This window comes from Zingiber officinale, chromosome 10B (assembly GCF_018446385.1).
Source record: "Zingiber officinale cultivar Zhangliang chromosome 10B, Zo_v1.1, whole genome shotgun sequence".
Lineage (NCBI taxonomy): Eukaryota > Viridiplantae > Streptophyta > Magnoliopsida > Zingiberales > Zingiberaceae > Zingiber > Zingiber officinale.
This window is the reverse complement of record NC_056005.1, coordinates 94,438,659-94,452,577: the sequence shown is the minus strand read 5'-3', so window position 1 is coordinate 94,452,577 and position 13,919 is coordinate 94,438,659. Positions and strand designations below refer to the sequence as shown.

General features: G+C 43.3%; 1 protein-coding gene across 1 annotated transcript; it reads right to left on the bottom strand.

The window, feature by feature from the left end:
- Nucleotides 1-2,465: 2,465 nt before the first annotated feature.
- LOC122030181 (cyclin-D3-2-like) lies at nt 2,466-3,954 on the bottom strand. Its single transcript, XM_042589351.1, has 3 exons — nt 3,075-3,954; nt 2,840-2,955; nt 2,466-2,764 (listed from the first exon to the last, which is right to left on the bottom strand). Exons 1-3 carry the CDS (start codon nt 3,751-3,753, stop codon nt 2,552-2,554), a joined length of 1,008 nt encoding a protein of 335 aa, XP_042445285.1. The 5' UTR covers nt 3,754-3,954; the 3' UTR covers nt 2,466-2,551.
- Between the last annotated feature and the right edge of the window lie 9,965 nt (nt 3,955-13,919).

Below are 13,919 nucleotides of genomic sequence, written 5' to 3'. Positions count from 1 at the left end.
GTTTTTTTTAAATTTTAAACGTTTTTTCTATTTTTTCTATTTTTTATGTTTTTTAAATTTTTCCCCTATTTTTTATTATTTTGAATGTTTTTTCTATTTTTTTATTTTTTTATGTTTTTCTATTTTTTTTCCTTTTTTATTATTTTTATATATTTTTCTATTTTTAAATTTTTAATGTTGTTTTACATTTTTAATGTTTTTTATTTTATTTTTTATATATTTTTATATATTTCTTTTTTATCACATTTTTTTATTCAAGGGTATTTTGGGTAAAAAGTTTTTATTAACTCTGGAATTAAGAAAAATTTCAGTTTTTCGATTTCAATTACATGCTCCTTTTGTTGACGAGTCAAACATGGAACATATTTGGGAATCATCGATTATCTAAATCAAATAGGATTTTTGTTGATAACTTTGGATAGATAATCAAGATTATCAAGGATAAATTTTAACCAAACACACTCTTAGAATATGCACTCTTAGAGTATCACAAGTTATGGGTATCCTTAAGTCTGAATCTATTTATGTTATCTTAAGGCTCGATGAAATGTAACACGACTAACTATCTTGATCTATTAATTACGATGGATTAAACTTATTAAACCCTAAACCCCCTTAACCCCAAATCCAACTAAAATCTCAAATGCGCATGACAATGAAACCCCCAAATCTTTTCTAAATCTGAAAAGAAGATTCAATCAAACGTTCCCCTAAGCCTTAAACAAAACATTCAAAGCTGTCACTTTCAGATTTTTAGGGTTGAGTGAAAAAGGATAACGAGTGTTTAAAGTTTATGTTTGTTCATCTCATTCAAAGAAAAAGAAAAAAGTATAGTACACAAAAGACCACTTCTGTAATAAAGTACTTGTGTCATAAATAAAGGGGGGAATGATTTTCAGAAAACAAAAGTATTAAAGTATTTATGAAGAAAATGAAATTTATTTATTTTTCCTCCTTCCTTTTACAATAATTGTAATTGAATGCTCTCACATTTTTGTGCTTTTACAATCGACTGATATGTAGTGCTGTCAGAGTGTAGTTGTAGGTGATAACAAAATCATTGAAGACAAGCAGTAAAGACTGTTTGGTCCCACACTCATCCAGCATTTAATTTCAGACATTCAATTAATCATTTCATTTAATTATCAATTTAATTGTCAGAATGTTAAGGGAAAAATATTTCAATTTTTTTTAGTGGACGATTGGCTTAAGAATATTGTAAAAACTTTTGTTATTTAGAATTAATCGGTGGAAGCTGGATACCTAGTGCTCATTAAAAAAAAATTAAGACTTCATCCAAGGATATATTTTTTCTCTCTTTTTTCTTTACCCCCACATATGTAGTCGAATGGTATTAAGATGATAGAAGTAAGTTTCGAATTCATGGATCTATTCTTTTAGGAAATAAGTTTCTAAGAGGTCGTTCGGTACTGTAATTTGTCATCCTTCCACATATCTTAGGGTAGTTCGTGGAGAAACATTTGGATTTGGGGTGTAAGTTATTACCTGTCGTACACTAGAACAAGTTCTTTTACTTAAACCAAGTATATTTTATCTAAAATAAGTTTATTTGTTTTTTTAAAAAGATTAGATTTATGCTTTGAAACAAGTAATAAGGAGTAGTACATCATTCAAAGTTTCAGCACTAGCTCACATGGGAAGAAAGACTTGTGGACTAAGCTTCTGATTAATAAATTATAAAGACAACATTTCACTTTAGCCTCTCAAAATTATTGAAATCATCGATTCATCCCTCATAATTCAAAACTAATGTCTATAAACTCCACTGATGTGATACTCTGAATCTCAATGGGAATAATTTCAGCCTTTAACTGTGCATAACTTTTAGGGGTGAATTGAAATTTTCCTCTTAAATTAATTAAAAACAGTTCAATCACAAAAGTCCACACTTGAGCATCTCAAGGTCAAACAAAATCTCTCATTATTTATTTGTTTATTTATTTTCAACATTTTCCATTTGCAGACAAGGAAACAAAGTTGTCAATGTTGTTGTGTAGTTGTTGAAGGCTTGAAGCTGTCTCTCTTTTCTTCTGTCCTTTCATTTTCACCCCAAAATTTAAGATAATTTAATTTTTACCCTTCACACTTTTCCCAGCCTTCCATTTTATCTTCTCCAAGTTAAAATATTACATTTGCTCACTATAATCTTGACCTTAATATTGCAAGTCATAATCTTTATTTATTTTTGATAATTTTTAAGTATTTTATATTTTTTATATAGAATTGCTCCTTAATGTACCTTATTTTCATGTAGTTTAATGGTAGTGTAATATGTATTTTAGAAGATATTTGATATGTTTATTAAAAATGTAAATCTATAAAAGTATTTTAAATTTTTTTATTGAATAACTTTTTCCTTTGTTTTTGTTTTGAGAACTATAGAGCAAAATAAAATACTTTGAACTATGATGGGTAAAAGTGTAAAGATAGATAAAATATGGGGGCAAAAATAGCAAAGCAGTGCATTTCGATGAGAATCTGATAGAACAAGCTCTTCCTCGATCGGTTGATTCTAAGAGATGAAAAAAATTTAGTAGTTTCTCTGATCTCCATTAACGCCGCCATTGAGCTTCTTGTTCGGAGGAGGAGCCTCGACAGGGGAAGCCCATGGCGGCCATGAACCCGACGAGCACTCGCCGGCGCTGAAGCAGGAGCCGACCATCTCGCTGGAGCTGGATTGGTGCTTGCGCTTGCGGCCGTTCATGGCGGCGGCCATTAGCTGGCGGCATTCTTCCGTGGCTACCTGCGGAGTGTTGCAGCGATGAGCAGGGGAGATCACAGAAATGGAGGAGATATGAGAGTGGCGAAAAGATCCAACCTTTGGGGCTCTGAGGAGGGAAACGAGGCGGCGGCGGTGGATTTCCGGCCACTCCGTCGCGTGGAGCAGCGCCGCCGCCGCCCACACCGACGCTGGATGTCGAACCCATCTCCAGTCTTTGTGAAGCAGACGGAGAAATCGATTAGCTTTATCAATATTAAAATACATTTTAAATATTTTTGTTTATTAAATTTTTAGCTACTTTTCCATTAAATTTGTCATCTGAATTGCTCACCGGTGACTACGACAAGAAGGGCCGTTTCCGATCTCCTTGCTAGTTTACGGACGGCAGCGCTGCCGCCTCCGCCGCCGCAGCTGGCGGCGGCAAGAAGGTGGTGAACGTAGGATAGAGCGGTTATGGAATTCATCCGCCAGCCGAGGGCGTCGAGAACCAGGAGCTCCATTCGTTGAACGGTCTTCGGTTCGAACAAGTATCCGGCTTCCTCCGGCGGTGGAGGCGCCTGGAGATCGAGCAGCAGGGGGACGCGGGTCTCCTCCACTTTCGCCGCCAGGGAGAGGCACGCCACAGTGGCGAGGCGCCCCATCCAGGGCTTATCACCGTGGAGCCGCAGCAGCTCGCCGCCTCCGCCGCCGGCCTCGGAGAGGAAGCACCGGTCGAAGTAGGTCACCGCGAGGAGCGCCGTGAGCGCCGAAAAGCCTTGGAAAGAGGCGGCGCGGACGATCCACTCGGCTGCCTCCTCCCTCGCCGCCCGGAGGTGGGAATCGCTGCAGCCGCCGGCGATGAGACAGGGCGAGGACTCTGCTTCCTTGGCTGTCAGAGAAGACAGCGCCTCCGCCCAATATTCCTCGCCTACGGAGACCATCATCGGCGGCATTTCCTCCCCTCCGCCGCCTTCCACCTCCGAGCTCGCTTCTCCGCAGAACAACCGATCAAAAAGAGGTAAAAATCCCATCTTTTCCTCCTCCGAGGAACAGGAAGAGAAAATCTTGGACTCTTCTCACAAGAAACTGAATGAACAACAAGAAAAAGGAAGATATCGGAGGGAGTTGGAGCTTCTCTCCGCCATTGTTGTTCTCTTCGTCTTCTTCTTCTTCGAGTGCTGCGGAGGAAGCGAAAGATCAAGAAATAAAACGCGAAGGCGAAAGCTTGTAATTGGCGGAGACATGGGGTTTCGCCACGTCATCACCTGCTCCTTTTTTAATCATTAATTTTTTTCATTCTTTAAAATTATATATTTTTATATTAAATGTATGACTTTTATAAATTTTAAATATAATTTATACTATTCAAAAATCGATTTTTAAAATATTTACTATTAATATTAGTATTAATAATTATAAAATTATAAAATAGTTCTTATCGCCAAGATAGGTGTTGGATTATGTTAGAGGTGTCAGTTCGATGAATTCAAACAAAAATATTATAAAAATAAAATTTAACCATCGAATCCAAATTGAAAATTCTAAATCTGAACTTAAATAATCCCAAAAATACTTTTTTATTATTATTCTATAATTATTTACTTTTATATTAATATTTTATCATTTATTTATTTATATAAAATATCTTAATTTTTAAAATAAAATTTAATTTAATAAAAATCCTTAAATTTTAAATATGGATCAATTCAAACTTAAATCAATCCAAAAACTTCTGATCCGAATTCAATCTAAATCCAAAAACTTCCAATTCTAATATGAGATTTGGATTAACAGATGGAATTCATTTTTGATACAACTAAATTATACTATATTGAACTCAACTTAGTTCGTAGGTTAAATTATATGGGGTGGCTCAATCTAGGACTGTAAATGAACTAAATGTTCGTGAATAAGTTTGGTGTTCGGCTTAGTAAGAATTTGTTTATGTTCGTTCAATATACATAAGATTAATTAAACAAACAAGCTTGAACAGCTCGTTAAGTTAAATAAACAAACTTGAATACATATGTGTTCAATTCGTTAACGTTCGTGAATAATATTCGTGAACAAGTTCGTGAACAACGTTTATGAACAATGTTCACGAACCATATTCATTAATAAAATTATTTTCAATATGCTAAATAAACAATAAAATAAATTTAAATTATCAAGTTTAATAATAAATCAAACAACTAAAACTTTCAAACAAACTTGAATTGAGAACTTGATAACATCTAAATAAACCAAGCTTGAACAAAGCTCATGCCAAGCTCGAACCAAGCTCAAGTCAAGCTTAAATTGAGAGCTTGATAACATCTAAATGAATCAAGCTCAAGCCAAGCTTTAAACAAGTTCAAGCTCATAAAAAATAAACCAAGCCAAGCTTGAACCCTCATTTCAAAAGTTTGGCTCATTTTAAGCTCGGCTTGGCTTGGCTTGGTTACTTTATCAAACAAACTTGAACACTCTAAAGCTCAGCTCCGCTCCGCTCGGCTTGTTTACAGCCCTAGCTCAATCCATAGACTAGATTAACAAGTAAGATAACACGATATGATTCATGACTCATAGGTTGTGAACAGAGGCGTAATTCTATAAGGCTAGGGGGTGCAACTGCATCCCTTGAAATTCAAGAAAAATATTAATGCGGTGAGAAAAAAATAAAAAAATGTATAATCATAAATTTTGAAATTTTCTCGTCTTTCTAGTAAAAAAAAATTAATTAAAACGCTTTCAACCTAATTCATTTTCCTTTTTTCCCAAATTAATTTTTTTTCTTTATCTATTTTTCTTCTTCCTCCTCTAATCCGAACTTTTATTTTCCTCTTTTCATTTTTTTCTTCCTATAATTTCTTTCATATTATTTTTTCTAACTCTAATTTTACCCACAAAATCTTTCGCGACATGTCGTTGCCATTATAGCCCAAGTCGCTATCGTTGGACATCGATTACTACCATCGTCACTGTCATTTGTTGCATGGTCGTTGTCTTCACTTGGCTAACGTCGTCACTTCGTCGATGCTCCATAAAAAAAAAATCTTTTAATTAAAGTGAAATTTACTTAATTGATTTCTTTCGCTTAATCGACATCGTTATTTGTTGTTAGTATCACCACCATCATTCGTCGACTCCGTCACTTTATTCTTCCTGAATAAAAATCTTAACTAAGCCACTAGTTATGAACCATACATAACTTAGTACAATCTTATAATTATACATATTATTCATATTATACTCTATAATTATTCATATTATACTCAATCTAGCATTATATATTACTTTGACATCAGTAATTATACATATATAAAGTCGGTGTATTTAAAAGGACAAAAATGAAATGGTCCTGATAAAAATAAATAAAAAAATCAAAGATAAGTGAGAAATTGTACAAATTACTTGGAAGAATAAATAATTATTTGGCATAAATAAATAAATAAATAAAATATTGACCTCATTCCCCGTAAAGCAAACTATTTCTCCTTGATGCTTAAACAAGAGAAAGTATACAAACAATACTAAGAAAACCATGCTCAACACTGCCCGTACCATTTTCTAAGTACTTCTTCGCATGGGAAGCCTAAACATGTCTTGTACCGTGTCCAGGTGCATTTAGTCTCGCTTGTGGTATCTCATAGTTTACAGAATCTTTATTCGGACCGTAGGATATTCTACAGTCTGGAGTCGGAATAGGAACGGTCAGGATCGATAGAATTTTACTTTACAATGATTGTACGAATTTTATTAGGGCTATTTTATGAGGAAATTTACATGCAGTTATCATTAGGGCTCTTCGAATGACTAATGATTAGCATATAAAATGTTGCTACTATGAGATATGAGATATGAGATTTGAATTTCGATAAAGTCAAGATAAATGTCTCCTTTATGTACTAGTCACTATTCCAAAGGCTAGTAGCTATCCGTGATTTACCTGCTCCGTGTTGACTTTGGGACGAATTGACGGGAGCGCTGGGGACGAGCGTATTCGTCTATTCACTAAAATCTTTATTCCCACTCCCTAGTCAAATATAATAGATACTAATTTACCTAATCATCTCTGATATTTTCAGGTATAAAAAGTCTAAAAATGAATATAATTTTTCTTAAATTCAACACATTAAATTAAAATTCAATATATTTTCTATTAAATTAAGCACGACTCTTTTTCCACTTCAATTAGATGGAAAATATACTAGATTTTCTTTAAATGATACTCAATTGGATAGAAAATATACTATATTTTATTTAAATGGTGTTGAATTTAGAATAAATTATATTAAGTAGGAAAAAAGTTATGTTCAATTTAAAGAAAATTGATCCGGCGGTTAGAACAGGGGACCCCCATTTTGAGGGATCAACGCCACGTGGTGGTCAAAGGGCCAGGTGGCCGACCGGAGAAGGGCGGACCGGTCGGCCGACCGGAGAAGGAGGGGCCAACCTCCCGCCCGGCCGACCGGTAAGTAACCAATGGCAACAGGCGCCTCGGCAGGAGTCGAGGTTCTGGCGCTCGATTGACCAGGAACGAAGGGCCGAGCGGAAGAACGACGACCCTCAGTCTTCCCGTACGGGTAACCACCTACCTCGGACTAAAGACGAGCGCGCTGGCCGAGCGGCTGAATGGTCGATCCTAGAAGAGGAAGTCAAAGAGTAGGGGACAGTGTGGACGTCATCTCAGTAATCCCTGTTGCTGACAACAAGCATGTTCGAAGACTAAACCATATGCAGTATGGTACGATCGATTATTCTGCTGTCCCATCAATCAAACGCTCAGACTGTAGCGGCATGGAGACAAACATGCTCTTCTGGCAAGCCCATGCTGCGGTATGGGGTATGACACGTGTACACCTCGGGTTGTGTGCACCAAGCTCTCATGGCTCTATATAAACACCATCAAACTTCATCGGAGGTATGCAATCTGAAATCCTTGGAGCCACCTTCTTGCCATTCGTTGCCTGACTTGAGCGTCGGAGGGTCGTCGCCGGGAACCCCTTCCCGGCCCGACTTCTTTGCAGGATCGCCGGAAGTTCACACCAGCGGCCGAAGACCCACGTCAGCAACCGGAAAGCGCCACGTGCCCAGCGTCCGTTGATTCAGCTTTTGGACAGGATCAATTTGGCGCCGTCTGTGGGAACGCTCCTGCATCCGAACGGAAACAATGGACGAGGCTGGACGACAGCACACGGTGACGCTTTCCACGGAGGAACTTGATGCTCTGATCGAGTTGAGGGCCGCTAAGCTTGTGGAACAAAAACACAAGGCACCAGCCGAGCGGCCTGAGCAGCAAGCCACATCAGCATCAGGTGGCCGAGCGGAAGCACCACCGGCCACGGTTCCATTCCATCGAGCTCTATTCCGCACTTCTGAAGCCGCAGCAACTAATCGAGATCGGGGATCATCTTCGGATGAAATGCCAAGACGAGATAGCAGAAAAGGGAAAGCCCCCCGAGCGGATGCATCGCCCGAGCGGATCAACCGCCAATTTTCAGAGGCTATTCTACGTAGGGGTGTCAATTCGGGTGGGTCGGGTCGGGTTGGGTCGGGTTGAGTTTTTTTTTTTTTTTTTTAACCCAACCCGAACCCGACCCGAACCCGAGTTCAACCCAAAACACCTCAACCCGAACCCGAACCCGACCCTTATAACCCGAAAATCCGATTCAAAACGACTTTTTTGGGCTATTTTCCCTATAATTCTTCACTTTTATCTCAATATTCCATCATTATCATACAAACATGATATTAATATACATAAAAAAGATCTAAATTTTTAAAATAAAATTTGATTTAACCCCAAAAAACCCCACAAAACCCTATATTTAAGTCAACCCGGGTCAACCCGGGTCAACCCGAACCCAACCCGACCCAACCCGAGACTCTTTTACTCTCCAACCCGAACCCGACCCGAACCCGATTTTTTTCGGGTCGATTCGGGTTGGGTCGTCGGGTCGTCGGGTCGGGTTCATTTTTGACACTCATAATTCTACGAGACCCTCTGCCCAAACACTATGTGCCTCCGACGATCGGCGAGTACAATGGAACCAGCGACCCGGATGATCATTTGGGTAAATTTGATAACACTGCAACCCTGCATCAGTACACAGATGGGGTGAAGTGTCGAGTTTTCCTCACCACCCTCTCCGGATCGGCTCAACGGTGGTTTCGGAGGTTGCCGGACGGATCTATCACAAGCTTCAAAGACTTCCGAACGGCCTTCCTCCACCACTTCGCAAGCAGTCGGCGCTATCAAAAAACCAGTGTTAGTCTGTTTGCCATCAAACAGGAAGCCCGTGAATCGCTCCGAGTTTACATCCAGCAGTTCAACAGAGTGGCCATGGACATTCCAACGGCCACCTTGGAGATCATGATGAATGCCTTCACATAAGGCCTCGTGGATGGGGATTTCTTCCGGTCACTCATTCGGAAGCTGCCTCGAGACTACGACCACATGGTGCATCGGGCCAATGAATACATCAACGTGGAGGAAGCGCAAGCGGCCCGGAACGGAAGCCTCACGCTGCTCATCAGCCACCCAGAGGACCACGGGCCGAAGCAATTCGTGCTCATCCAAGACTTCATGTCCAAGAAGTAGCAGCCGAGCGGCCCAGGACAAAGAAGAGATGGACCCCAATGTTCTGCTCCTTCCACCGGACGGACACACATAACACCAGGGATTGCCGCAGTCTTCCTTTAATCGCCCACCCCGTTCCCAGAGGCGGCGGTCGTCGGTCGCCATTAGCCGACAGGCGGCAGAGGCCTAGTGAAGCTGATCGGATGGTAGCTGACAGACGACAACAACAGACTCCCGAGCGGCATCGCTCTCCGAGGCGGGAGAATCTCCGGATGTCTAGGGAACGTCCCCGACCGTCCGCTCGGGAAGAAGAAAATAGAAGCAATACTTCCCGAGGCGAGATCAACATCATAACTGGTGGGCCGACCGGAGGAGACTCCAACCGAGCAAGAAAGGCGAGCGTCCGGCAGCTCCAGATTCATGCAGTCGGCTGCAGCCGAGAGCGGGCGAGTGGACCGGAAATCAGTTTCGGGCTCGGGGACTTGGAAGGAGTTGAAGTGCCCCACGACGACGCTCTGCTTATCAAAGCGGTAATAGCCAACTACACTATTCACCGCGTTTTTATTGACACAGGAAGCTCGGTCAACATAACATTCAAAAAGGCGTTCGATCAACTACAAATTGACCGCGCCGAGCTGCTGCCCATGACAACCCCCCTCTACGGGTTTACGGGCAATAAAGTCCTGCCGGTCGGACAAATCCGGCTGGCTATCTCACTGGGAGAAGAGCCGCTCAGGATGACGCGGATAACAAACTTCGTGGTGGTGGACTCTCCCTCATCATACAATGTCATTTTGGGACGACCGGCGCTCAGCGAGTTCCGAGCGGCCGTCTCCACCTTCCACCAAAAGATCAAGTTCCCAGTCGAGGACAAAGTGGGAGAAGTACGGGGAGACCAGCTAGTAGCTCGGCGATGCTACGACGAGATGGTCCGAGCAGAAGCCAATTCCGCTCGGAAGTCGCCACGGATCGAGGTGAACGCTATAACTGAAAAGCCTCCCTCTCTAGTTTATGAAGAAAAAGAGGAAGTGCAGATTCACCCGACCCGAGCGGAGGCCACAACGTTCGTTGCGTCCGACCTGGAGGCAGGCCAGAAACAGGAAGTAATCAAATGCCTCCGAAAAAACTGTGATGTCTTCGTCTGGTCGACGCACGAGCTGCCCGGAATCTCGCCTAGCATAGCGCAGCACGAGCTACATGTCCGACCGGACGCTCGGCCGGTGAAGCAGAGAAAAAGGGATTTCAGCGCCGAACAGAATGTCATCATCCGGGCGGAAGTTGAGAAGCTTTTGGAGGCCGGCCATATACGCGAGGTTCAGTTCCCGAGCTGGCTGGCGAACGTAGTGTTAGTCTCCAAGCCGGGCAACAAGTGGAGAGTGTGCAAAGATTTTCAGGATCTCAACAAAGCTTGCCCGAAAGATTTTTATCCTCTGCCGCGGATCGATCAGCTGGTGGACTCCACCGCAGGCTGTGAGCAGATATGTATGCTTGACGCTTACCAAGGATATCATCAAGTGCCGCTCGCCCCGGAAGATCAAGAAAAAGTCAGCTTTGTTACAGCCGACGGCACCTACTGCTACAATGTGATGCCGTTCGGACTAAAGAACGCGGGAGCTACATATCAGCGGCTGATGAACAAAGTGTTCATGGAGCAGATCGGGCGAAATCTGGAAGTATACGTGGACGACATTCTTATCAAGTCCGTCTGAGCGGCCGATCTCTTCGAAGACATGGAGGAAACTTTCCGAACGCTACGGAAATATGGAGTCAAGCTAAACCCCAGAAGTGCCTGTTCGGAGCAAAAGGAGGGCGTTTCTTGGGTTACATAGTGACCGAGCGGGGTATCGAAGCAAATCCCAGCAAGGTGAAAGCTCTAAAAGATATGCTGCCTCCAAGAAATCTGAGGGAAGTGCAGCGTTTGACCGGTCGGATAACGGCTCTGTCCAGATTCATTTCCAAAACCGCCGATCGGAGCCTGCCCTTTTTCAAAATATTGCGCAAGGCCACTAAATTTCACTGGGACGACGAGTGCGATTGGGCGTTCGAAGAACTGAAGACATATCTGAATTCTCTGCCTATGCTAGCCAAGCCAGCCGTAGGTGAGCCTCTTTGTATCTATTTATCTTCAAATGAGCAAGCAGTCGGCTCGGCATTAGTGAGGGTGAGCGGAGAAGAGCCTGTATATTTTCTGAGTCATATTTTAAAAGATGCTGAATCTCACTACACTGGACTCGAGAAGTTAGCCTTCGCTCTGGTCCTCGCCGCTCGGCGTCTTCGTCCCTACTTCTTGGCACATACCATCATTGTCAAAACAAATAGCCCGCTCGGACGAGTATTATTGAATCCAGAAGCGTCCGGACGGCTTATTAAGTGGACAACGGAGTTGAGTGAATTCGACATTCAATATCAACCCCGCTCGGCAATTAAAGCACAATCCTTGGCAGACTTTGTGACTAAGGTGCAGAATCCCGAGCCAGAAGCTATGTGGAGAGTATATGTGGACGGATCGTCCACTCGGCTCGGAAGCGGGATTGGAGTACTGCTGCTCTCTCCCCAAGAAGAAAAGATGCACTTATCCGTCCGGCTGGATTATAAAGCCATAAACAATAAAGCAGAGTATGAAGCCCTCATAGCCGGCTTGCAGGCAGCTCGGCATGTGGGAGCCGGTCGGGTAACGCTTCATTCGGATTCGCAGTTGGCCGCGCAGCAGCTCTCTGACACCTTTGAAATTAACAACGCTCGGCTCAAGCTCTACGTTGAAGCTTTTGAGAAGCTTAAAGCCAATTTTAGAGAAGTCATTGTCCAGAAGATACCCAGAGCGGAAAATCAAGCGGCCGATGAGTTAGCCAAACTCGCGAGCTCAATAACGCCGGTCGCCATCCAGCAGCCAATTGAACAAGTATCCTTGGTGGCGAACATCGACCGGATGGAGGGTCTCACGTTTCCGAGCGACTGCGGACACCCATCATGGAGTTTCTCCGCTCGGGTGTCACACTGTACGATCGGGATGAAGCCCAGCTACTAAGGAGGAGAGCCGGTCGGTTCACACTCATTGGGGATCAATTATACAAGAAGGCTTTCTCCCGCCCACTGTTGAAATGCGTGAGCTCGGAAGACGCGGCGTACATCCTTCAAGAAGTGCACCAAGGATCATGTGGAGGACATCCGGGCGGGCGGTCACTGGCTAAAAAGATACTACTGGCCGGATACTTCTGGCCAACCCTACAAGGAGACGCCGCTCGGACCGTCGCAACGTGTCTTTCTTGTCAAAGGTATCACAATTTCTCTCACCGACTGGCGGAAGAAATGAAAGCAGTTACTGTGTCCTGTCCGTTCGACCAATGGGGAATGGATATTGTGGGTCCATTCCCTATGACGACCAGTCAGCGGAAATTTCTACTGGTGGCTGTAGATTATTTTTCCAAATGGGTGGAAGCCGAGCCGCTAGCCAAGATTACCGAGCAGATGGTCAAGAAGTTTATCTGGCGGAACATCATCTGTCGGTTCGACATCCCCCGCCGGCTGGTCTCCGATAATGGGCGGCAATTCGCAGGAAAGTTGCTCGAAGATTGGTGCAAAAGCTACGGCATCGAGCAACACTTCACGTCCGTGGCATATCCCCAAAGTAATGGTCAAGCCGAAGTAGCCAATCGAGAAATCCTTTGCATTTTGTGCGCTCGGCTCGACCATCAAGGTGGAAGTTGGGTGGATGAGGTGCCGGGCGTCCTGTGGGCCATCCGAACGACCCCAAAGTAGGGGTGTCAATTCGGGTGGGTCGGGTCGGGTTGGGTCGGGTTGAGGTTTTTCTTTTTTTAACCCAACCCGAACCCGACCCGAACCCGAGTTCAACCCAAAACACCTCAACCCGAACCCGAACCCGACCAACCCGATCAACCCGAACCCGACCCATATAACCCGAAAATCCGATTCAAAACGACTTTTTTGGGCTATTTTCCCTATAATTCTTCACTTTTATCTCAATATTCCATCATTATCATACAAACATGATATTAATATACATAAAAATATCTAAATTTTTAAAATAAAATTTGATTTAACCCCAAAAAACCCCCATAAAACCCTATATTTAAGTCAACCCGGGTCAACCCGGGTCAACCCGAACCCAACCCGACCCAACCCGAGACTCTTTTACTCTCCAACCCTCCAACCCGAACCCGAAAATGCCCAACCCGAACTCGATTTTTTTCGGGTCGATTCGGGTTGGGTCGTCGGGTCGGGTTCATTTTTGACACTCTTACCCCAAAGGAAGGAACGGGCGTCACGCCTTTCCATCTGGTGTACGGAGGTGAAGCGGTTATTCCTGTCGAAGTTGGCGTCGAGTCCGCTCGGATCCAGAATTATGATGAGGACAACGCCGAGCGGAGGAACATGGAGTTGGATTTGGTCGAAGAAGAAAGAGCCAAGGCGTCCGTCCGGCTGATGGCGTACCGTCAAAGAATGAAGCAGAATTACAATCGGCGCGTAATCCCCAGATCATTCCAGGTCGGCGATCTTGTCTGGAAGAATGTGAAGCCGGTCGGCGACGTTGGCAAGCTAGAAGCTCCTTGGGCGGGCCCCTTCAAAATCATTGAAAAGCTCCGCTCGGGCGTTTACTATTTGGAGGATGAAGACGGG